At 35.9% G+C, this 26,074-nt stretch overlaps 5 protein-coding genes across 6 annotated transcripts; 4 read left to right on the top strand and 1 right to left on the bottom strand.

The window, feature by feature from the left end:
* Positions 1-123: 123 nt before the first annotated feature.
* LOC147558623 (protein IQ-DOMAIN 5-like) lies at positions 124-5,692 on the top strand. Its single transcript, XM_086660380.1, has 7 exons — positions 124-774; positions 1,823-1,944; positions 2,255-2,503; positions 3,213-3,440; positions 4,095-4,208; positions 4,394-4,865; positions 5,335-5,692. The coding sequence occupies exons 2-7, from the start codon at positions 1,861-1,863 to the stop codon at positions 5,466-5,468; spliced, it is 1,281 nt and encodes a 426-aa protein (XP_086516506.1). The 5' UTR covers positions 124-774; positions 1,823-1,860; the 3' UTR covers positions 5,469-5,692.
* Positions 5,693-5,992: 300 nt separating this feature from the next.
* On the top strand, positions 5,993-8,716 carry LOC147558622 (uncharacterized). Its single transcript, XM_086660379.1, has 3 exons — positions 5,993-6,573; positions 7,953-8,063; positions 8,163-8,716. Exons 1-3 carry the CDS (start codon positions 6,277-6,279, stop codon positions 8,472-8,474), a joined length of 720 nt encoding a protein of 239 aa, XP_086516505.1. The 5' UTR covers positions 5,993-6,276; the 3' UTR covers positions 8,475-8,716.
* A 944-nt stretch (positions 8,717-9,660) lies between these two features.
* LOC147558621 (zinc finger CCCH domain-containing protein 40-like) lies at positions 9,661-14,106 on the top strand. 2 transcript variants are annotated; one of them, XM_086660362.1, is made up of 5 exons: positions 9,661-9,995; positions 10,963-11,142; positions 11,766-12,035; positions 12,534-12,757; positions 13,064-14,106. In XM_086660362.1, the coding sequence occupies exons 2-5, from the start codon at positions 11,038-11,040 to the stop codon at positions 13,935-13,937; spliced, it is 1,473 nt and encodes a 490-aa protein (XP_086516488.1). In that variant the 5' UTR covers positions 9,661-9,995; positions 10,963-11,037; the 3' UTR covers positions 13,938-14,106. The 2 variants fall into 2 exon arrangements, with proteins under 2 accessions (XP_086516488.1, XP_086516489.1); XM_086660363.1 differs by having other exon boundaries at positions 9,817-9,995; positions 10,971-11,142.
* On the top strand, positions 14,068-16,266 carry LOC147558620 (uncharacterized; the record flags this gene model as incomplete). Its single annotated transcript, XM_086659040.1, has 3 exons — positions 14,068-14,175; positions 15,535-15,645; positions 15,745-16,266. Coding segments are annotated over 3 exons (531 nt in total), but the record flags the coding sequence as incomplete, so codon positions are not given.
* Positions 16,267-16,695: 429 nt separating this feature from the next.
* LOC147558619 (Outer membrane OMP85 family protein) lies at positions 16,696-20,902 on the bottom strand. The gene is made up of 11 exons (XM_086660364.1): positions 20,569-20,902; positions 20,364-20,430; positions 20,224-20,259; positions 19,891-20,035; positions 19,517-19,675; positions 19,374-19,444; positions 19,204-19,282; positions 18,967-19,082; positions 18,726-18,873; positions 17,692-17,761; positions 16,696-17,216 (listed from the first exon to the last, which is right to left on the bottom strand). The coding sequence occupies exons 1-11, from the start codon at positions 20,600-20,602 to the stop codon at positions 17,059-17,061; spliced, it is 1,083 nt and encodes a 360-aa protein (XP_086516490.1). The 5' UTR covers positions 20,603-20,902; the 3' UTR covers positions 16,696-17,058.
* Positions 20,903-26,074: the final 5,172 nt, after the last annotated feature.

Here is a 26,074-nt window from a genome sequence, read left to right as displayed (position 1 = left end):
CCCAACACCCACCACCATTACCATAATGGTGAGTTGCAAACAGAGATTTTCGACGAAATATTTAGAGAGAAAGAGAGAGGAGAGGAGGAAGATGAAAGGAAGGATAGAGAGAAGAGAGAAATTGTGGTGGTTATGGCCGAACTAGATGGTGGGAGAAGAGAAAGTAAAAGAAGTTTCCTTGCACCGGAATGTTAGACAAAATCCATAATTTCTCTGGAAAATCTTGTGCCCGAGAAAATCTGACACACTGACATAATTCTTTTTAAGTCCAGAGTATCATACTTGAGAACATAAGAACCAAAGATACGATGAGGAGAGTTACTTTCCCTGAGGCAGAGGCTAAACCATGCCCCTTGAAGAAAAGTACGTATATTATTATAGATTCTTGAACGATTGAGAGGCCACAAAGAATTATCTATCCAAAATCTAGCAAGAATCTAGTGGGTATACTCCCCCCGCGCAATTTAGACCAACTGCTCCGACAAAATGCCGCCTTTTCATCTATCAGCACAGATAAGAGAGAGAAACAAAAGACAAGGACTTCAATTAATAAGTCCACTAATTCAACAAAAAAATTAATAAGTCCACTATTCTAGAGAGAGAAACACAGACAGAGTGGAAGTGAATCGTGGATGGAAAAAATATCAATCTTTGTAACCGAAATCGAATATAACTGATCTATTGTATTTGACAGAAGAACAGAAGAATTTTTGTCTTCAATGGTGGAATCTTCCTTTCTCATCCTATCTACTACTGCATTTCTTCTGCCCTAAGGTTAGTCAAAGGGTTTCTGAATTGATGCTTCTGATCTATAGATCTACATTATAACTTGGCTGAATTGAGAATTTCACTTTTGTTGTGATGAGGGTTTTGAGTTTAGCTCTACTGATTTTGCTTGATTCTTACTAAATTCAAATTTACTTTACTTAGGGTTCTGTCTTTTATTTCGGATTTCCACTAAAGCTGTACTTTTTTTAGCAGTTGTTTCACTCTCAATTCACCTTTTTTGTAGTGTTCAAGACTCTTTTGAGAAAAGAGAAAGGTCTGTCTATTATGGTGGTGTTTGTTTGACTTCATTTTTTCTTACCAATTAGGTTTTTTTCTTAATGATATGTAGAGGGTTTTGGGTTAATCTTTGTTTGCTCAATTCTGGGTTGGGATAATTTGATGAGTATATGACATGAATCAGTAGCAGGTAATAAGCATATATACTTTGAGATCACGAAAAAAAGTTTAGCAATTCGGGAATAAAATGAATATACAGAGAATATATATACTATTATTTAGTTGATTACGATTGTTCCTTGTTATGTTTCTTAAGGGTATTCTTCATTAACCACTTACTCCGTATGGAAAATCGGATTCCTCGTTTTGCTAAGGCGTGTCCTCTACCTCTCTGATCTCGCTTCTTAATTAGCTGAGAGAGCTTTGGATTTTATCTGCTACACCTTAGTGTTGCAGGTTGCTATATTTTTCGAATCGCGAGGAATTGCTGCTATGCTCTTAATTCTTTAGAATTGGGGGTACGATAAGTTTCAATCATGAGTTGGATTTGTTAAGACATTATGTCACTCCTCGGATAGGATTACACCATATCAGTAGTTCAGAAAATCCGAAACAGAAAAAAATAGACAAAAACCCTTGCTTGTATTTGCATGGTTCTCATTCACATTTCGCACACCTTTCTCGTCATGTTTACATGTGCTGATGTATACTGATACGCGCTCATGGAACACACTTCCCAGAACGTTCTCTCTCTCATATGCCCAAATATACCAAGTGTCAGACACGCATTGATTTGTTAGATGCTTGTATGTGACAGGTTTTGGACTTTTGGTTAGGAACCGCAAAGGTGACGTCATGGGTGCATCAGGGAAGTGGCTCCGAACATTGGTGGGGCTAAAGAAGTCAGAAAAATCATCATCTTCAGAAAGGAACGAGAATGTGGGTAAATCTGATGTGTAACTTGAAACCTAACGTATGGATTTGATTTCATTGAGTTAAATTCTTAAGAATTTTATGTGTTGATTACTTACATCATTTGGCTATTTGATACATAAAAGAGTTTGCTATTACAAGGTTGACACTTGTTGCATAAAGTCTACTGCCGGTCCAACTAGGCCTTCCCTTGGTTTATTTGGGCAGTTTCATATTTTCCCAACTCAATACATGCATTTTCTGTGCTGGATGTTCAATTTTCTGCCACATGTAACAATCGTTATGCAACTTATCTCACATTTCCTTTATGCTTCAGAGAAAATCAGCTGGAGGTCGTTTTTGGCACCGGAGAAGGAACTCTGTCGAGTTTGATGGTGACATCCTTAAAGAAGAGTTCGTCGAAAATGCGGCTCCAGTTACTCATGATCCCAATACTCATTCCACCTCAGATTCTACCAGTTTCGCTTCTAGCTTAATCCAAGTACAGACTGTAGTTCAAGTTCAATCGAATGCTAAGGAGGACAGAGCTGCCACAAGAATCCAGACAGCTTTTAGAGGGTTTCTAGTAAGAATTGTTTAAGAGGATTTCATTGTTGTCTGTACCTTAATGTTTCTTCATATCTTAGTTTCGACTAAAGTAGTATATCATTTTGGGAAGGAAAACTACACATGTCCTGGCAGCGTCTAGACACTAAGAAGAACCTCTGCATATTTAGTTCATTAGACAAGATTATCCCTGCTGGACTTTCAGAAATTAGAAATAATATTGGTTATCGATCCAAGGGAACCATTTAGAGAGTCGAAGGGGGTCAAGTTTTAAATCAGATTCAGGTCTTGGTCTTGATGAAGAATTGGTATCTTAATTCCCTGATCTGTCTTGGATTGGATCCATTTCATGCCATATGGGCCGGGCCACACAATAAACTGAATCCTTCATTCAATATCTCAGTAAATATTAAGATTTGCATTAAGTTGTTCTATATGGAGTAATAAAATATCGTGCGTTTATTAAGTTATTTTTATAGGGTTCTCCAAAGTTATTATATTTCTAATTTTGTGTGTTTATGAATTTATCTCCTAAATATGACTATTATTTGTACTGTTATCCATCTGTATGGACCCGTCATTGGCTTTTGCTTCTCAAAGACACGTGGTGGACACCCAAATGGTGCAATTTTCATCTTCTCTACTAATGTGACTGTTGTGTGTTGCTTCGGTATTTGAATATTTGGTTTTGAATTGAGATCAAATGTTAATTGACATGATATTATCAGGCTAGAAGAGCTCTAAGAGCTTTGAAAGGACTGGTGAGACTTCAGGCTCTTGTAAGGGGCCACGCTGTGAGAAAACAAGCAGCAATAACTCTTCGTTGCATGCAAGCTTTGGTGAGAGTGCAGGCTCGTGTCCGGGCAAGGCGTGTTCGCATGTCTCTAGAAAGTCAAATGACACAAGAGAAAGTTCAACAACAACTTTCTCACGATGATCGAGTTCGAGAAATAGAGGTAAGAAGTTATATGGGTTCTTTCAAATGGCCAAAGAAATTTTCTTCAATCATCGTAAAAAAGTGTTTTTTCTGCTAAAACTTTGCTTTTGAAAAGTTATTGCTTCCTCTTGGACAGATTTCTGCTCCTAGAATTTCTAATTCCTATTCAGTTTGCATGTGTAGTATGTGCTACTTAGTCCTGCTTAGAAGAAGTTAGATTTCATGTTCTCGAGTGCCAAGTATGAAGGACAAAGACAACAGAACAGTCGGCTCATTAGGTTTTGCTTTCAAAAGAAGTAAACAGAAAAGCGGAAGCAATTAGAACACACTATTCATAGTCAGATATGCATGTGAAGTGGAACTATTTTGAGACACATATAGTTTGTAACTTACTGATATTATTACATGCTTGATTATATTGACGGATAGCTTGGCAAGTTCATATTTATGTCATAGAATAACGGAGACGGGAAACAAAGCAGAAAGTAATAATATACTAATATAAGGAAGATCAAATCTGTTGAGTCATAATTGATGTAAACTATCAACTTGTATGTGATTTTGGGACTAAATGATGAGATATACGAGGAAGTATAGTGCAGTTACTGAAATTTTAGGGTTTACTAAATCCAATAAAAAAAATGATTTGCTCTTGTTTTTTTATTGAGAGTAGGGAGGGTGGTGTGACAGTATTGGATCTGTTGAACACATTCAAGCGAAGTTGTTAAAGAGGCAAGAAGCAGCAGCTAAGCGTGAGAGAGCCATGGCGTATGCTATGACTCATCAGGTAAACCTTGATAATAACTGTCCATGTAATCTGAGCCAAGATTCACAATGATATAACGTTTAAGATTCTTTGATGCCTGTATATTTTTCCTAAATAAAAGAAATTCCCTCATATTCCAACGTGCATACGAATTCTTTGATTAGCTTGTTGACTTGTTTCAATTGGTCTCTCCTCCACTACTCCAGTGGCAGGCCGGATCAAGGCAGCAGATGGTGCCTGCTGGTTTTGAACCAGATAAAAACAATTGGGGTTGGAACTGGTTAGAGAGATGGATGGCTGTTCGTCCATGGGAAAACAGATTTGTTGACATTAATATGAAGGACGGAGTTACAGTTCAGGACAGCGGGTCAACCCAAGGAAACAATGGAAGCATGGCTAATTTTAGATCTGCCAACACTAAAAACATTTCTTCGAACATCCATCCAAATTTCTCGACACATAAGAATGGTGCATCTCATTCTGATGGAACTGGTTCTTCATCGAGCAAGTCACCTATACTTTCGGGCAAATCAAAGCCCAAGTCATCTGCAAGAGAGCCAATTGAAGAATCTAATTTGAGAATTCCCGTGATTGGATCTAGAGCCCACAGCAATCCAAAAGAGAGATCCTCGAAGTCGAATCATCAGGCAAAGAAGAGATTCTCCCTTCCAAATACTGGTGAGTCCTTCTCATGTGATTTTACCTCTACGGCCATGTCGTCTCTAATTCAGTAAGTGCATGGTCTATGTTATATTGTTATCATGTTATCCAATTTGTACTGCAACTGAAACGAAAGAGGAGACACGTGTTCCTTACAGTCTTTTTCCTCACTCCATATTAAACCTTCTAGGTCCCTTTTACATCTTATGCCACACTTCTATAAATAATTTGAACCATATAGAAGGTTGATGTAAATGACTTTCTGGTTCTTCTCCAAGTTGGTCTTTCTCCATAGGTAACCCAGTTTCTGGGTCTCCTTCCTCTTTCTCTTTGTTTCTCACACGCTAAAACGAGCAGATCTCTTAGAATGATCAGTACCATAAATTGTTGATAAGTACATATTGATATACTACTAACTGATGAAACCAATGGGTACTTCTTTATCCATCATTCGACTCTTCTGATCTCTCGTGTCATTGTGAAACAGGTATTGGAGCACAAACAGACAAGCATCCTAATAGAGTCTCTGTCCACAATTCAAACACTGCGCAGAAAAACCCTATCAAGAACAAATCTAACCTTGGCGGAAGAAGTGATCCAAACGCGACAAATTCAAGCTAACTCACAGAGAGTTTAAAGGCGAAACGAGAATTTATTTATTTGAATCGAAGGCCAAATGAAAGTTTGTATATATGAGGGTCTCAATTACCTATTACCCAGCTACTAAATTCATCTGTTCCACAGTCTGATAATAATTATACAGGAGTTCATGTTTCTGTAATTACTAATAGGCAGTGATTTGTGTGTATGTATCTTTATATTTATGTCATGCTATAGTTTCTCCAGTACTAATGTGACTTACCTTGCAGATGTTTAATGAAATTGGACAAGACAAGAAGTACCTTTATCACTCAAAAGATTGGTTTCCGAAAGTTCTTTTGTGATTCATCTTTGTTATTTGAATTTCTATTGATACGACAATATTACAACAATTTATACAATAGATTTAGTATGGTTCAGATTGTTTTCAACAAATTTTGGAGAGAAACGTAATGAGTGCTATGCAAGCCTATTTATATACGTACCTTTAACCAATAAAATATTTGGTTATCGAACAATATGGAATTTTCACATAATTCAAATACAAATTTTGGAACAAGGAAAAAAAAATTTGTAATTCCCAACGGAGCTCAAGAATATGTGATTAGCTTTTAGGTCTTCATAAATCACAGTACTACAGTAGTATATTAATTTCCACATAATCCAGCCAAATAAGCTTTTCAAACATATTCACTTGTTTAAGAAAACTTTGTGATAGCCACTCAATAAAGTGAATCTTTCTCTATCATTCACTAATACTTCTTATCTTTCCTGATTCAAAAAACCCATTCTCTTCTTCTTCTTGATTCATCAGAGTAGCTAGCTCAAAATGTCTATGATGACAATGGTAATGACCTTTCTATTGATGATAATGGCGGTAGTTGTTGATGGAAGTGATGATACAAATAGGGTTTTCCAACCATGTTCTGACACTAAAATACAGAGATCTGACGGTTTCACTTTCGGAATTGCATTTTCATCTAGTGATTCTTTCTTTTTTAATCAATCACTACAACTTTCTCCTTGTGATAAAAGACTATCTCTATCCAGTTCTCAACTCTCTATCTTCAGACCTAAAGTTGATGAGATTTCTCTTCTCACTATTAACTCATCTTCCTTCTCTCCGGTACATTTTCTCTTCACTTACACATGTTTTTTTTTGTCCAATATGTTATTACTAGGGTTTTCTGACTATTTTGTTGAGCTAGGTTACTGTTGAAGTCCAGATTTTGGTGTTTTTTTTTACTTTAGAGACTATTTCTATAGTTTCTCATGATTATGAACTTTTCAGACCAAACCATTTAAGTTAGGAAATGTTGGATGGTGAATCTATTAGTGAAAGCTTATAATGTTGATTGATTAGATGGAAGAGTTCTTGAAGAAAATAGAATCAATCTATATAAGATTTGTTGTAAAAGATTATACATTGTCATAACCTATTTGATTGACATTGTAGGGGATTTTGTTATATGGATATAATGTCAAGTTTGGAGATTCGAATGGAAGAGAAATTTCAGATAGAATCTAAAAGTAAATGTTAAGTTCCACAAATAAACCAATCAAGTCATAGTTAGACCCACATAGTTAGCCCCACATGTAGATTTCCACAACCCTCGAACATAATGAGATCTGTCGAAGTTAAACCCACATAGGTTGTGAGAGGCGGTGGGGATCAGTTTAGAGGTATGAGGGAAAGCCACCTCTTGAGCTAGGTTATGGGGTGAAAGATACCAAGATCACCGAACAAATTTTTGAATCTTTAAATGGATGTCTTGGGCTCTTGGCACAGGAAAAGTTTTAGGGATAAACCGTAGCAACCCAGTTAAGAAACAAATATGGAATGTGGTTATGAATCGAAGAACTTAATAAGTGAAAATGATAGTGCCGGAAATGAAAAAAAGTAAGAAAAGATTCCATATAAATATGATTGGTTTTTATCCTTAAGTAGTAGGAGCAGTGAGACTTGAGAGATAGTAAAATGAGAAAGAGTAGTCAGAAGTTGTTTCCAGAATATAGACTTGCGTTGGGAACTTGGGACTTGCTCAAATCAAGTCATTTCCTTTCCTCTGTATCTATTCATACCTATTAGGTAGGTGTTCTTCGCCCGTGCAGCTTTGACGTTTATGCTACTCAGTAGTTATTGTTAATGTTGCCCTCTTAGGTTTTCAATAGTTCTTACTTATGTGATATTCTGGACTTGAAAACTGGCTTAGTTATTCACTTCTCTTTGAGCTTTCAATCTGTAGATTTTTTTACTTATACTTTGCATTCCATGTTGGACTAACTTCTATCTTACTTATCTTCAAGCTCTTCAATATGAACTATATATTCTTGATTTTGAATTCTTATCTTCGGTCAGTTTGTTGGTGATGGTAAATCCATTACACACCCCATACAAAAATAGCTTAAATAGAGGCTCGGAAGTCTTTACTATCTTCACTGTGGTTTTTCAATTCTTGTCTTAGATCCGTTTTTTGGTTTATGATAATGGGTTTTATTTTGCAGGATACATATGGCGCTGGGTACATGGTAGCTTTTGCAGGCCGAAAATATGCAGCTAGATCTCGCCCCGCTTTCGTTGCTAATTCTACCTACACCGTCACAAGTTTCACTCTGGTAACAAAATAACATACTAATATATAATACACGATATCATCATTCATAATTAGTAGTATCTTTTTTATGTTGAAACTGATAAAAACGTATGAAAAACAGGTCCTCGAATTTCAGAAGGGTAGATTACAGAATATGTATTGGAAGAGAGATGGATGTGCTTCATGTTCAGGGAACTCTAATTTTGTGTGCCTAAACCGTCAAGATTGTGCTATCAGAACAACTAGCTGTAAAAACAAAGGAGGTCCTGTAGATTGCAGTCTTGGAATTCAACTTGCATTCTCAGGGACAGATAAACACTACAAGTCTCTAAACTCATGGTATGAAGTTGAAAACCTTCGGCAATACTCGCTCTATGGTCTGTATAAGAACCTTAGAAGTTCTCTCACAGATCAATATAACAAATTCTTCTAAGAGTTGGTCAACTCCGACTCCGTTTTGACAGTTGATGTTGGTGGTTTCTCTCTTTTATGGGTTTTTGGTATGAAGTGGATTGGCCCCAGGATCTTTTATACTTTGGTCTATGTGGGACTATGCTAACATGTTGTACTAGTGTAATGGGAGTACTGAGAATGACATTTGATTTGTTTCATAAGATGTTTGATGTTTTTTTTTTTATGAGAGGAAGATGTTTGATGTTGACAATTCTTTTTTAATTTTGGGTATCTCATACAAGTATCTGATCTGACACAAATATAATAGATTAACAGTAAAATTGGGTACCCATGCACATAGATATGTAAGATGGTGTAACCATACAGACAGTTCTATAATCTCAGTCATACCGGATAAAGGAAGATGTAATCTCAATCTTCAGAGATAAATTTGAGAGGTGTAATCTAACTATTGAAAATAAGTTTGAGAGATGTAATTTCAATTGTTAGAGATGAATTTGAGAGGTGTAATCTTAGTTATTGAAGAAGATGGTATATTCCAAAAAGATACCCTTCGAGAGCTATTTATTCTTGTGGTGGACGGTTAACTCTTTGTAGAGTCTAGAGTAGGTCGATTTTTTAGCCTTTTCTACAATTTTCTATCTTGGATGTGATTGTGGAGACTATTTTGACCTATAGAAGTTACCATAATTTGTCTCAATATTTAACATAATCCCCATGTAACTAAATGGACAAAGATATATATTCTATTAGTTGAAATAATTGTTAGTTGGGTAACAATAGAATTTTCGGTAATTTTCAAACTCCATTGAAGAATGTTAAGATCATAATAAATCGATAGCTTGAAGAAGTCTGAGTAGGTATACTGCTTCTGCCCTGTCCTAGATGAAAACTATCTGTCTGCAATATCGAATTGGATTCATGATCTGCAGCAAGAATGTCCAGCCGCCATGGCAGATTTCGATCCCTTTCCATGGATAATCTTTTTTTGAGTATGAAGCTTGATTTCAACTCAAATTCTTGAACCTATTTTCTTAAAGAATCTTAAACTTTCAAGAAATGAATTTTGGATCCAATAGACATCATGAAACAACATTACTGACACCAAAGTAAACAGTCTTCTGTTGAAAAGCGTTGATGGCATAGTCAATCTGAAACTGGCCCATTTGGGATTTTAAACGAAGCCCATAACGGCATCCCATACCCGTACCAGGTTTTCTCTGCCTCAGAGCTGGATTGCCTGAAAATCAATGAAATTCCAAGATATCACTATTATAAGTACTTAAAACAGAGTGAAATAAGTTGTGCGGAACTTGAGATCTTTCAACCAATTAAAAACAAGTAGCCTGTAAGCCCAAAACACAACCTTCGACACAAAGCGGGGGCGCCTAAAAACACAACCTTCTTCTCTCCCTCACCTGCGCGATATTACACCAGCAGGGAAACAAAACTCGGGTATTCTCACTCTCTCTCTCTCTCTCTCTAACGAAACTACATGAAAGCAGCCTCTCTCCCTAACGAAACTCCATAAGCGAACCAGGTATTCTCTCTCTCTCTCTCTCGATATAGGGTGTCGTCTCCCTTTACTGATTATAACAGTAGAACAAAGTAGTTCTTAATCATTCGAAATAGGGTTTATGAAATTGACAGTAATCATTCGAAATAGGGTTTCTCGAAATTGGCTTGATTTGTATGATGAAATTGGAGTGATTTTTATTAAATTGACATGATTTTTATGAAATTGGCTCGATTTGTATGAAATTGGCTTGATTTGTATAATGAAATTGGCTTGATTTGTGTAAAATTGTCTTGATTTGTACGATGAAAAGGTGGGGGTTTTAGTAATCAGATTATCAAAAAGTGGGGTAAAAACGTAAGAGGGCAAGAAAGTAATATTGAAAATATCAAAGTTAAATCTAATGGAAGTCGGGGGTATTAGTAATTACTAATAAAAGGTGGGGGTTTCAGTAAAGAGCATTATGAAAAGGCGGGTGTTTCAGTAATTCTCCCTTCAAAACCCTAAATCACTTCACAGTGAAGAGTAAGTAGAGTTGCATGCGAAAAGAAATTTCTAGGGTTACATTGTCTTTGTTGTTGTATAATTTCTTTGAAGAAATAACATCTACAGCTTAATCTCTTTATGAAGTTTAGTTACTACTACATCTTCTCTAAAAAAATTATTTTATCCCAACAATTTAGGATTCTACCTAATTTAGGGTTTTGTATTGTAGTCATAATGATTATTTCAAGCATAGTGTTAGATCCAGAATATAGTGCCTTTCAATAAAAAGTTAATACTATTTTGTCTAGCATTATGAAGTTCCTTATAAAACTTTATCAATGGTTACTAAGCAAATCTGATTTTTTGACAACCATAGAACATTATTGGTGTAGTAGTATGGGTAATAGTTCCAGAATATGTTGGATTGCATAAAAAAATTCACTTTTTTGTCCAGCATTTTGAAGTTCATCATAACACCTTTTAATGGTTACTACTCAAATATTAGGGTTTCAGCATTAAAGAAGAAGAAGAAGAACTAGCAGCAGCAGCTCTGGTGTGTTCTTTCTAAAACTAATAATTAATGGCACATAGATTGTTAAGGGATCTGGAAGCTGACGGATGGGAGCGTTCAGATTTCCCCATCATTTGCGAATCCTGTCTCGGAGATAATCCTTATGTTCGAATGGTAAACAACCCCCCTTTTTCAATTTCAATTCTTTTCTCTGATTTTTTTTTCTGTAGATCCTAACACTAACCCCAGTATCAAGTGGGAAACGGAAGAAATCGACGATTTCAATTTCGTTATATCATCTTTCTATGCTGAACTATTGTTGGTTACTTAGATTCATTCTAGCTTTCTTCCTTCGAATGATTAGAACCTTATAGCAATTAAAAATTGACAACTTCTGTGAGACCTTACGAACCCTAGCGCTCAAATCCGATTGTGTTTATATAGTATATGTTTTTCAAAACGAAGGGATTAAAGAGAGTTCTACGGAAATGCTCATGTTGAAGTCACGAAGTCATCTTATCCACCAAATAGTTTCGGATTGAATCCTAAAACAGCTCAGTTTCTGAGAATCTGAAAACAAAATAAGTAGTTTTCCATGATCTCTTGAAATTCTGTATGAATTAGTTCTTTCAAGCATGCTTGAAGAAGTTTTTAGGATGGGTTTGCATAAAATCTGAGTATAATGCTCAACTATATCCTTGAAATGTAAACCGATAAGAACCATGAATCTCTAATGTGTTTGGTTTTGAGGATATGATTTGTCGACTAACATTTCTTTTCTGGTTTCTAATATTTAGACAAAAGCAGATTATGATAAAGAATGCAAGATCTGTACTAGGCCATTCACGGTTTTCAGGTGGAGACCAGGTCGTGATTCAAGATTTAAAAAGACAGAGGTGTGCCAGACGTGTAGCAAGCTAAAAAACGTGTGTCAAGTCTGTCTTTTGGATCTTGAATACGGGTTACCAGTTCAAGTCCGAGATACAGCACTTGCCATCAATTCCAATGACGCCATCCCAAAGAGTGATGTTAATAGGGAGTATTTTGCCGAAGAGCATGACAGGAGGGTAAGAAACAATTCCTTCCAGTTTCCTTCCTTTTTCTACTTGCTAAAGATGAAAAGTTATTAGTGCACTTGCGACTGATATCTCCATATCACCATCACCATCTCAAGGCCTTGTTCACTAATCTCTACTGATATCTCACCAGCACAACCACCATTCCGAAACCATGCATGCAACAATTTCTTGTGCTATTCCTGCTCCTTTTATATCTGTTAGGTGCTAGAGCTTTACACTTTACTACAATATTCTAAAACATAGTGACGCTCGTATCTGCTCGGGAGGTTCTACTCCTTGGAACTTGGTATGTCAAATAGAATTTAATGGATGCATAGAAATTAGAAAGTGCTTCCCCAGTATACTTAGTTTGCCCCAAAACTTCTACCGGCAGCATGATCTGGGATCAAAATTTTAACCAACTTATTGCACTTCTACTACCTTGCATAATCTTTAGTTGATTTTTTTTCGTGCATCTTTCTTATATTATTACTTTGGTTATTACAGGCTAGAGCTGGTATTGACTATGAATCTTCATATGGGAAAGCACGTCCTAACGACACTATTCTAAAGCTTCAAAGAACAACTCCATACTACAAAAGAAATAGAGCTCATGTTTGCAGTTTCTTTGTGCGAGGTGAATGTACTAGAGGTTCTGAGTGTCCCTACCGTCATGAAATGCCAATAACAGGGGAGTTATCTCAACAGAATATCAAAGATCGTTACTATGGGTATGTATTATCTTTGATTTACTTTTTTGTTATGTTAATTAGTAATTCAGCTATAATCAGGCAGCTGATGGATCCTTAACTCACTTAAGCTGATGCTTCTTGACTCACTTGACCTGGTGCACATTTAGACTCTCAAATCAATTCGTTTTATCATTGCCCACCTGTTTTTTCCTCATAATCAACTTCCCTCGAGTAGTTGCAAACAATCACCATCTCCTGAATATCACGGTTTTCTTGTGCACTTTTAGTGTTTGCATTTGATATATGGATATTGTTTAATCATCTCTTTTCTCTCTTAATTTTCAGAGTGAACGATCCAGTTGCACAGAAGCTTCTGAATAAAGCAGGGGAAATGCCATCACTAGCTCCCCCTGATGATGAAAGCATCAAGACTCTTTACGTTGGTGGGCTCGATGCTAGAGTTACCGAGCAAGACCTAAGAGACCACTTTTATGCACATGGCGAGATAGAGTCTATAAGAATGGTGCTCCAAAGAGCTTGTGCATTTGTTACCTACACAACTAGGGAAGGAGCAGAAAAGGCAGCGGAAGAGCTCTCAAATAAACTGGTCATAAAGGGACTTAGACTGAAGCTTTTGTGGGGAAAATCCCAGGCTCAAAAAGCGGAGTTAGAAAACCTTGATGATGAAGCAGCAAGACAACAGGCTCTAACTCATGGAGGTTTGTTGCCAAGGGCTCTCATTTCCCAACAGATGCAGCCTCCAGGGACTCAGGATCAGCCACTGGGTACCCAGGCTCAGCCACCACCAGCAGCTATGCACTATTTCAACATTCCTCCTCCACCGCAACCGGAACGGGCTTACTATCCTTCCATGGATCCTCAAAGGATGGGTGCACTTGTTCCTTCTCAGGAAGGGTCGGCCCCTGGAAGTGGGTCAGGTGAGAATAAACCAGGTGCAGATAAGCAGCATCCAGGGCATCATTTCCCTTACCAAAATATGCCACCCCCACCACAACCAATGCATGGTCACTACCCACAACACTATTTTCCACCATACAACCATATGCTACCTCCCCACCGACCACCACATTATCAGCAGTATCACCATCAGTCTGGTGGTCCACCACCACCACCTCAAATGGCAGCACCTTCTCAGTCTCAACAGCCTCCATATCAGCAATCGTCAGGTGGAGAAGCATCGTCATCCCAGCATCAGTAACATCTCTTTTGGTTATTCTATCATCTTGAGTCTTGACATACAAATCGAATCTAAGCTTATTTGGATTTGAGATGATCTTTTTACTGTGATATGTATTTGAAGCAGCTCAGATTATTGTTACTTTTAGCTTTCTCCTTGTGATAAAAGACTATCTCTATCCAGTTCTCAACTCTCTATCTTCAGACCTAAAGTTGATGAGATTTCTCTTCTCACTATTAACTCCTCTTCCTTCTCTCCGGTACATTTTCTCTTCACTTACACATGTTTTTTTGTCCAATATGTTACTACTAGGGGTTTCTGACTATTTTTTTAGGTGGGTTATTGTTGAAGTTCAGATTTTGGTGGGTTTTTTTTGTTGTTGTTGTAGTATTTCTATAGTTTCTCATGATTATGAACTTTTCAGATCAAACCATTTAAGTTAGGAAATGGTGGGTGGTGATTCTAGTAGTGAAAAAAAAATTAGAGCTTATAAAGTTGATTGATTAGATGGAAGAGTTCTTGAAGAACATAGAAACAATCTATATAAGATTTGATGCAAAGATTTTACATTGTCATAATCTATTTGATTGCCATTGTAGGGGATTTTGTTATATGGATATAATGTCAAGTTTGGAGATTCCAATAAATAGGAATGGAAGAGAAATTTCAGATAGAATCTAAAAGTAAATGTTAAGTTCCACAAAATAAACCAATCAAGTCATAGTTAGACCCACATATGTAGATTTCCAGAACCCTCGAAACATAACGAGATTTGTCGAACTTAGACCCACATAGGTTGTGAGAGGTGGTGGTGATCAGTTTAGAGGTGCGAGGGAAAGCCATCTCTTGAGCTAGGTTTTGGGGTGAAAAAGGCCAAGATCACCAAAAATTTTAATCTTTAAATGGATGTCTTGGAACGGGAAGAGTTTTTGGGGTAAACTGGAGCTACCCAGTTAAGAAATAAATATGGAATGTGGTTATGAATTGAAGAACTTAAAAAGTGAGAATGATAGTGTTACTGTGGGAAATGAAAAAATAAGAAAAGATTCCATATAAATACGATTGGTTTTGACCTCTAAGAAGTTGGAGAAGTGAGACTTGAGAGGTAATAAAATGAGAGAGAGTAGTTAGAAGTTGTTTCCAGAATAAAGAGTTGCGTTGGGAACTTGGGACTTGCTCAAATCAAGTCGATATCCTTTCCTCTGTATCTATTCATGCGTACTAGGTGTTCTTCGCCCGCGCAGCTTAGACGTTATTGTTAATGTTGCCCTCTTAGGTTTTCAATATTTCTTAATAATGTGATATTCTGGACTTGAAAACTGGCTTAGTTATTCACTTCTCTTTGAGCTTTCCATCTGTAGATTCTTTACTTATACCTTGGGTTCCATGTCGGACTAACTTCTATCTTACTTCTCTTCAAGATCTTCTATACGAACTATATATTCTTGATTCTGAATTCTTGTCTTGGGTCAGTTTGTTGGTGATGGTAAATCCATTACACACCCCATACAAAATAGCTTAAATAGAGGCTCGGAAGTCTTTACTATCTTCACTGTGGTTTTTCAATTCTTGTCTTAGATCCGTTCGTTGATTTATGATAATGGGTTTTATTTTGCAGGATACATATGGCGCTGGGTACATGGTAGCGTTTGCAGGCCGAAAATATGCAGCTAGATCTCGCCCTGCTTTCATTGCTAATTCTACCTACACTGTCACAAGTTTCACTCTGGTAACAAAATAACATACTAATATATAATACACGATATCATCATTCATAATTAGTAGTATCTTTTTTATGTTGAAACTGATAAAAACGTATGAAAAACAGGTCCTCGAATTTCAGAAGGGTAGATTACAGAATATGTATTGGAAGAGAGATGGATGTGCTTCATGTTCAGGGAACTCAAATTTTGTGTGCCTAAACCGTCAAGATTGTGCTATCAGAACAACTAGCTGTAAAAACAAAGGAGGTCCTGTAGATTGCAGTCTTGGAATTCAACTTTCATTCTCAGGGACAGATAAACACTGTAAGTCTCTAAACTCATGGTATGAAGTTGAAAACCTTCGGCAATACTCGCTCTATGGTCTGTATAAGAACCTAAGAAGTTCTCTCACAGATCAATACAACAAATTCGTCTAAGAGTTGGTCAACTCCGACTACGTTTTGACAGTTGTTGTTGGTGGTTTATCTCTTTTATGGGTTTTTGGTATGAAGTGGATTGGCCCCAGGATCTTTTATACTTTGGTCTATGTGGGACTATACTAACATGTTGTACTGGTGTAATGGGAGCACTGAGAATGTCATTTGATTTGTTTCATAGGATGTTTGATGTTGACAATTCTTTTTTAATTTTGGGTATCTCATACAAGTATCTGATCTGACACAAATATAATAGATTAACATTAAAATTGGGTACCCATGCACATAGATATATAAGATGGTGTAACCATACACCAGTGTCCAATGGACATCTTAACTAAGACTGAGATAAATTTCAGAAGTGTAATCTTAACTATTGAAAATAAGTTTGGGAGATGTAATTTCAACTGTTAGAGATAAATTTGAGAGGTGTAATCTTAGTTATTGAAGAAGATGATATATTTCAAAAAGGTACCCTTCGAGACCTATTTATTCTTGTGGTGGACGGTTAACTCCTTTTCGAGTCTAGAGTAGGTCGATTTTTTAGCCTTTTCTACATTTTTCTATCTTGGATGTGGTGACTATTTTGACCTATAGAAGTTACCATAATTTGACTCAATATTTAACATAATCCCCATGTAACTAAATGGACAAAGATATATATTCTATTAGTTGAAATAATTGTTAGTTAGGTAACAATAGAATTTTCGGTAATTTTCAAACTCCATTGAAGAATGTTAAGATCATAATACATAGATAGCTTGAAGAAGTCTGAGTAGGTATACCGCTTCTGCCCTGTCCTAGAGGAAAACTATCTGCCTGCAATATCGAATTGGATTCATGATCTGCAGCAAGAATGTCCAGCCGCCATGGCAGATTTTGATCCCTTTCCATGGATAATCTCTTTTTGAATATGTAGCTTGATTCCAACTCAAATTCTTGAACCTATTTTCTCAAAGAATCTAAAACTTTCAAGAAATGAACTTTTGGATCCAATAGACATCATGAAACAACATTACTGACACCAAAGTAAACGGTCTTCTGTTGAAATGCGTTGATGGCATAGTCAATCTGAAACTGGCCCATTTGGGATTTTAAACGAAGCCCATAACCGCAACCCATACCCGTACCAGGTTTTCTCTGCCTCAGAGCTGGATTGCCTGAAAATCAATGAAATTCCAAGATATCGCTATTATAAGTACTTAAAACAGAGTGAAATAAGTTGTGCAGAACTTGAAATCTTTCAACCAATTAAAAACAAGTAGCATGTAAGCCCAAATAGGCTCCGGCAATCAAGGTCCTTAGAGAGAAAAAGAAAGAGCAGTGAGGACGGTATGAGCACTTTAACAGGACAAGCTCCTCCCAAGTAAAAACCCATGATTCGGGATTTTCATGAAAATAAGCATTTGGATTCTGATTTCGATACTTGATGTGGCTCTCTTCTTCAAATTATATTCGCCTCTTATTTGTGTTTATTCGTAAAATTTCATGCTTTGATGCTTTCACATGATTGCCATGTGACTTTGAATTTCCGCTATTTACAGCTAAAATAAAAATGGAATCATATTCATCGAGAGTAATAAAGATGAAAGAATCGAAGAATAAAGTACATTTGAAACTATCTCACGTATTTACCAGGAACGTGACGACCGGATCCCATGTCAGTACCAGAGTCCAAGAAAACCACACCTTCCAACACCTTGTTCTAAACACAACAAATGTTATTGTCACGATTTAATGCTTTCTCTTAGATCAATAGTAAAAGATGGCATCAAACTAGATATTAGTAAGATTGATCGAAAAGAGGTGCATAAACTAGCAAGTATAGTCCAAAAGTGACCCCTTCGGCAACATAGTGTCTTAGGGCTTCACCTAAGATATGTATGACTTCACAAGCATGCTCATTTGGATTCTTTGAAATGTTGATTTTAGTCTATAAATCAAATCAACATAAAAACCAATTCAGTATATCATATAGAATATGTTTAATATATATGGCACTCGTGACTACTGAGGCAGCTTATCAACCAACAGGTCAAAAAACAAGCTTATACCTATCCTCCTAATTTGCTAAATCAAAATTACGGCTATATATCGACAATGACTTATCGCATGTAAACTAACAATCACATGAACAATGGACACCTAGGCTCTAATTGGTTTTCAACGAGTTTTTGCTAGTAGTCATAGTCCAGTTTATGCTTGGGTGTTCTCTTTTTAAGTGCAAACTTATAAACAAATCTATAGTCAGTTAACATGATTTTAGCGAAAGTTGGTTTATATATTTGTAGCCATGCTTAAAACTACAAATGTACACATTCTGGATTTCAAAATCAGGAAATTGGGTCGAAGACCTAATTTGCTGTTGGTTTTGGTAAAAAGACATGTCAATAAGGAGTGAGGCCTTTAAAGAATTGATGGATCTGACAAAAGAAAATCTAGCTTATGAAGTTTTGGTCATTTTTCCGTTTCCAAATTTAGGTTCCAGTACAAGCACTTCAATAAACATCACCATGGCATGAAATGACTAATGAGGATGTAAATATTTACAAAAGTACACATCACTAAGTGGAGCCCTAAAAAATATTTTTAGTTAATATATGAAATTCTGAACTACTCCATCCTCAAATATGGGAAACCTCGTATATAAACTGAGCAAGTTTTCATACCACGGGGAACGTCAATTCACTGTTCATAATAAGACAAGATCTCCCGGATCCAACTGCTCCTTCCCCATATCCTCGGACACTTCCAAGACCTCCAATAGCAAATGCTTGATAAGGAGCCATGTCCCCAACAATCGAACCACCTGTAAGGCTGTGAGGTAGGGTAGAAGTATAAGGGCAAAACCAAGATGGGTAATGAACGATTCAAACTGTCTTTTTTCAACAACTGAAATTAAAATGGTACCTTGCTAAAAATAATGCAGGGCCGACTTTAACCCCCTTTGAAGCAACAAATTTGAATCTATTGAAGATTAACCACTTCGATAGAACAGGAATCCCTTGTTCTATTTGAAGACTCAACTGCAACGTATATTGCAAAGCTTTAAACATATAAATGATCTCTAATCCATTATTTTTAGGAGGTAGACTGTACAATAAGAGCAAAACAATTAACTTCGAGCTTTCAAAAAGACGCAATTACCTGAGAGAAAGTGTGGTCGTTAGCCTTAGCATAACGAGATTCTTGCTTCAAGACTACCATACTGTCATGGGTACTCCCACTGTAAGAAGCATATGCATGAGAAGAGAGAATCAATTCATAGTCTTAGACTGATGTTTGGAACTCTGAATAACCAAATAGAGCTTAATTACCTGCAAGTTACGGGAAATCCATCTAAGTCTCGGGTAATGGAACGACCATCGTCGCTGATTGGACGAACATGCTGATGTAAAATATGGTATTTCAGGATTAGAAGTTTTCACTTGAGAGAAAACACCGCAAGGAAAAAAACTACCTCAAATTTTATGCTGGTTGTGCTGCTCCAGTGGGAACTTGCCGGCTCATTAAGATCAACACCTGCAGAAAATCGACACAAGTTGACACCACCACTTCCTGAACGAGAGAAGTTGTCAATTGGAAATCCGTGGACTCCAATCTCGGGTGAAACTGAATGCTGGTGGAACCAAAAAGTAAAGTGAGAAGTCAAATACAAACATGTGCACTTTTCTTTGCCCCACTTCCAATGCAGAGTAGTGGTACCAACCATATGCCATTGGTAGTTTGGGAATGGGAGGCAAGTGAAGCAACAACCCTTCCAAGAAATCAATAGTTCGTGTTTGGTCGAACACTGAAATCAAGCTCTACATGTCATTAGTTAGAATGGGTTACCTGAATGACAAAAGACTGTTGGGAGAGCCACTCGGGCCGAGGTCTCCTGTAAGCTAGCAAGATATTTGAATCATATAGACCCTTATCCAAAGACAAATCAAGCTTTTCGCTTCCACCAAATAAGTTTGGGTGTTTGATGCAAAGGCTTCAATAAACAGATTCATATCAGGAAAAGATCAAGATAAAAGATACAACAATGACAAGAGAAACTGAATGGAGTGATTAACTAAATTGATGCAATGAATCAAGGACTAACATAATAAAACTATACCCATTAATCCATCATAGCATAAAACAAATTTAATAAAATCTCAAAAACATTCTATCACATACCTCCCAATAATCTGAGAAAGGGGGTTACCAGAATTCCTTAATAAAAACACCAAAATCTCAATCAGAATATGAATCAAAAAATAGTAAACTAGTATAATTTGAAATGACAGAAAAGAAGAACAAGAAGATTAAAGATAAACCTAAGAGAAGGAAGCATGAAAGCAGCACATAGTTTGTGAGTGAAATCAACATTTACATCTATCTTTGCTGTTTAAAATCATCAACCACACAAGTATAAGTAGAAATAAGAAATGAAACAAAAAAGAACAAATTTTTTAAGGGTTTTATTATGATTTTGATTTCTGGGTATCTTCAATTTCTACAGAGAAATGCAATTGAACTGACCTTTGCCTGCATGGATGCTCTTCTGAGCTCCCATCCCCAAACTTCTACGACCATTAAACAAAAAAAGAAGAAGAAGAAAAGAAAAACTCTTTAAAATCCTAAAATGAAGATGAAAGAATAGATTTTGGTGATTGCTTGAGTGGGTAAGAAGAGATCTTATTCTATAATAAGTTTTTAAGTGTGAAATCTGAAATTGGCGACTTATGCTTTGCTTGGGAGAGAGAGTTTAGAGTTTGTGACAGGGGGTGGTGATAAGGAGCCCAAACTTTCAGCCTTTGCTTCCATGGCAGTCTTACTTTTCTCGCACGTGCGAAGCTACAATCCAACATTCCATAGAAGAGTTCTTTTTTTTGTTGAAAGACCATAGAAGAGTTCTTAATGTACGATTGTGTGGTTTAGGCATGGGCCATGGGCCATGTATTAGGGTTATAGGGGGCATGAACTAAGCTCGTATTCAAACTGAGTCGTTTCAAATTGAGACAACGAAATCTTAATTCAAACTTATTTTATGTCTGATTCAAGTGAAGAATCAGTCTGAGGTAGCTATTCAAACGAGTAAGGTATCACTGAGTCTGACAATGTTAAATGTTTTTACTCGTGTTAATTTAGTCCTTGATTCAAACTACATATGTGATTTGGAGAAAAACTAATAGCACCTAAATTGGAATTTTGTCCCCATTGTCCATGCCGTGCACCTCTCTACAAAAATGATGTTTTTCGAAATCTACTAAATAGCATGTCCATATATACATGTATATTATATAAATAATTACTGATATCAAAAGGATTATAGAGTAATGATAGAGAACAAGAAAAACTAGACAGACTCTGGACATATATCTTACGTGGCTTGTTGTGATTAATGTTTTTGATGATTCTAATCTACTAAATAACGAATCACGGAAAGTCACATATGATGTATGTTTAGAGTCTGTCTAGTTTTTCTTGCTCCATATCATTATTCTTTCCTAAATTTAATAACAAATAGTTAATGATCGTAACTATTAGATCTATATAATTATTTGGAAGGACCCTAGATACGTGTTGGTTTCTCCCAAACGGTCTTACTATCCTACAAGACTACAAGTACATAGAAAGTCAATACTCTTCTGATTTCACGTGAACAATTTACTCTCACGTATGTTATAATTATGAGAAATACACAAAATATATTTCATACTAATTCTATTATCTGATTTCAACAAACAAAATTATATTATGTGAACCTTATAAAACCACTGTATTGAATGTGATTTGATATTTCATCAAAAAAAGAAGAAGAATGTGATTTGATGTTAGTTCAGTTCTCACATGGAGAACATCAAATAGATTGGCATGATCTTATCTAAGAGGGAATGTCATATGACTACTAGTCTCTTTCCCAAAATCCATCACATGAAGATATCTAGAACATTTCAAGCTAGTTAGGCCCCTTGACATAACACTGCTTTAACTTGCTTACTTGACCCAGAACAAGAAATATCCATTCCTAGTATATTTGAGAGACCAGCTCTTTTTGAAGGTACTAAGGAAAACTAAAATCCTAATTTTAATGTCTTTGAAATAATAATAGGTGTGGTCCTACAACCATACGAGTCTACGACGAGGGGCATCGTGCTCCCGGACTCCCCCCTCACTCCACAATCAGAAGGGTTTATTTTTCTTGTCTAGATTTACACGATTTTGGTATCAAATTCGAGAGAATATTGAAAGTTAATTATATAAACAGGTGTAACTCCACTAGTTTAATGCTCGATACCTGTTTGAATAGTTACAAGTTCGATGTCCACCGATGAGTGTTTACACTTCTTTTATAAGAGCTCATACGCATTCTGCAAGCCAGGTAGATGTTTTGAATCTCTTATTTTTCGTACCTATTTTTATAATTTAGTTTAATAATCTCATTAATTGAATAGACACCTTACCTAAAATAAGTTATTGTTGGATATTGGGAGGTTATCCACGAAAATTTCTAAATTTACTCCAACTAGAAATTGGGTCGAAGACCAAATTTTAAACTTCTTTTAGTTAAAAATATAAGTTTTTTTTACTAGAAATTCAAATGTTTGTATTTTTTTTGGTTAAAAACTCAATATCTTTTTCAAAATTGTTGCAAGGTGTTGTAAGGCGGTTGCAAAGCTGTTGCAAAGTTGTTGCAAACCGGTCGCAAAGCTGTTGCAAAGTTGTTGCAAAGCGGTCGCAAATTTGTTACAAGGCGTTGCAAAGTTGTCACAAGACGTTGCAAAGTTGTTGCAAGTATTTGCAAATTAAAAAGTACTTAGGGAGCTGAAGACTGAAAAAATGACTGGTCCTTTTTCAAATAAAAAAATTTATAGGAAGTTTCGACCAAATTTTCCTTACTCTAAAGTGAAATGATCAATTTATTTCCTACCTCTAGGTGAACAACTAAAGATTGAGAAAGAGATTGGTTGGTTAGTAGGTTTATTACTTGTATAGCAAATAAAAATAGAGGTAATTAGGCCGAAAGTCTAATTATAAGATTTTATAAGTTAATAACACAAGTTATATTTTGTTTGGTTAACCCAATATTAATATTTTGTTTGGTTAAAAATAAAATAAAAAGTTGTATTTCCTTTAGTTAAAAGTTCGATGTTTTCCCGAGCGGTTGCAACCTTTTTGCAAGCACTTGCAACTTATTTACAAACCAATTGCAAGTTTTAGCAAAACCTCTTGCAAGCAATTGCATAATACGAAAATTCCTCGGGAGCTAAAGACAATAAAAAATTGACTGATCTCTTTTTCTTAAAACAAAAAAATTATAAGGAGTTACGATAAAATTTCTCATTAAAATACGGTCGTTGTTTAGGGGAAAGAAGAAAAGTTTCCGGCGTGCAAATTTTCCAAAGGCGGAAAACTCAAAAATATTCATCAAACACACCTTCCAAGTCGTTGGTAGAAAATCGCCAACAAAAAATGACTGGCCGAAGATGATCTTTGAAGGGTTGAAGGTGGTGTTAAGGGGGAGAAAATTCAATAGAAATGTTCATGTGTTGATTTTCAGGTTGTAATACACCATCATATGAAGATTTCCCCATTTGGGATGCTTGAGAGAATCCATTGCTTGAATAATCATTCTGAAGATCATCCACCAAATGAGTTGCAACTTTGATATGTTTGAAGATGTTTTCGGGTTTAGTATGGATTTAAGGTACTCTGAGAGGCAAAATTTTTTAGACTAGTTGGTTGTATTTCTTGAAGAGATTTTCTACAACGACTTAGCACTTGAATTAGTGTATCTGCTGCTACCAGATTTGTTATATGAAGATATCAATAGATTCTTGTTACCTATATAAGATGTCAGTGTATTGATGCTTTAGACTTTGAAAAATAGAGTAGCCATAGATGTTCGTTTGTTTGGTTTCACAACGACAAGGAACGCCCTAATTTCTTGTGCGGCTTGACAGATGATGAATCTATTTCTCCACTCGTCGAGATGTATTTATTGGCCTAACAGAGAGAAAGAGAAGGAAAGAGAGATAAGAGAAAATAAAAAGGGTTGGAAAGCGTGAGAGAGAGAGGGGAGAGAGAAAGGTGATGGTGACAACCGCAATTAGTAGTGGAGGTGTAGTCGGAGTTAATGGTGGAAATGTCGTCGGAGTTGATTTGGTGGTGGGAAGGGAAGTGGGTAATGTTTGGAGTACAGAAAAAATTACAAAAATATTTTGTTTTCACCCAAAATTGTGTACCCCGAAAAATTTCTTCATTTCCCAAAACACCGACAAAAAATAAAGGACTACAGATTTTGTCTATTTTCTCTCTTGCAAATGCCCCCTTTCATATCTCTCTACATCTCTCACACTCAAATCTCCATATCTATTTAAAAAAAATTCCATATCTAATGTTTCTCTCTATCAAATTTAACTTTCTAAACCTTTAATACGGTGAGAGAAGACAACATGCAAACTAATTTTGGATAGTTGCACGTAGAGAAAATGAGAGTTTTATTTTCTCAAACCTTGCCAATTGCTAATGTTGATTCTCTCATACATCATCGAAAAAGTTGATATTCCTGTACAATTCTTTTCAGACAAGTCAGACCGATCGAGTCTAAACAATGATTGCTTGTTCTCTGAGTTTATTGTTCTTTTCTTAAATTCGAAAATAATATTTTATGGAAATAAAAGATTCTCCAAATAAGAGAAATTTTACTTGAAAAATGTTAAGTAAATCATATACTTAATTATAGGGTTATTTCTCAAATGACACTCTAGTTTATGGCCAGCTTCCCGTCTAGTCCCCTAATTTATCGAAAATACTCAGATGACTCCTTTTTGTCGTTAACGTCAAAAAAACGTTACTGTATATTTTCTCTCCCAAAATTATCCTTCATTTTATTCTCAGACATATTCAATTCTATCTGTCTCTTATCTAAAAACTCTCTCTCTAAAAAAACTCATTTTTTTCTCTAAAAACTCTCTCTATTCTTTTTAAATCAAAACCCACAATCAAGTCTCATTTAACAAGGGAAGAAGACGAGAAGTTTTACTGTATCCAACATCATCAGTAGAAATCTATTATAGTAAAGTATATGGCATTCTAGATGGAAAAGAGAGACACAAATTTAAAAACGCATAGTTTGATCAGTACCACCAACCATATTCATAACCAAAGTTGGAGTTTCATTTAGCCAAGATTTGTTGGGTTTCTGTTGATGATGATGTTGATGAAGGTGATGAAAATTAAGTTGTTCCATGGTCTTGAATTTGGTGATGATGATGAAGACGTTGATGTAAATGACGACGTAGATGATGATGATTTTGATGATGACAGTGATGATGACGATGAAAATCAAGTTGTTCCATGGTCATCAGGATGATTTTGGCTTCTCACTTTCTCACCCAAACTATAACCAAATATTTACGGCGTCAATGGTTAATCGGATAACCAATAATGAAGAAGGAGAAGGCGAAGGGGATTCATTGGTGTGCTTCAGAGCATTAAAAGATTGAAAAAATGATTAGGTCAAATTCATCTCATCATCATCAACAACAACATGAACATCATCATCCAAGTAGAGCTCTTCTTGAAATTATTTTAAACAACCAAATTTTGAAGAGAAATGAAGAGAGAGACTCCAAGTCAAAGTTGCATCTTTAGAACCTCGCCAAAACAAATTACAAACGACAAAAAATTTTTTGAAAGTAAAAAGCTGATAATTTTAATGGAACGACATTGCTACTTGACCCGAGTTTTCTGTTCGATCATGGCCAACATGTTCATTTTCTGCTCCGGACATGCCATATCATCTCTTGAACTAGTATGACTTTTGGGCCTAATAACATTTTTCATAATGAAATTGCCCTTCCCTAATTCTTTCCTATCATTGTCTTCTAAACACCTCATTTTTTAATAGTTGTATATGTACATTAATCAACTTTTAGTATATTTTAGAAGACAACGATATAAAATCTAAATCAAAATATGTACTATCATTTAGGAAGAACTATCAAATACTATATACTTAAAACAACTGTAAATCTAAAAA

Source organism: Eschscholzia californica, unplaced genomic scaffold (genome assembly GCF_041429995.1).
Source record: "Eschscholzia californica isolate CP2 unplaced genomic scaffold, dmEscCali1.0.p SCAF_2, whole genome shotgun sequence".
In the NCBI taxonomy this organism is placed as follows: domain Eukaryota; kingdom Viridiplantae; phylum Streptophyta; class Magnoliopsida; order Ranunculales; family Papaveraceae; genus Eschscholzia; species Eschscholzia californica.
The sequence above is the reverse complement of the archived record's forward strand: the minus strand, read 5'-3'. Positions and strand labels throughout refer to the sequence as shown.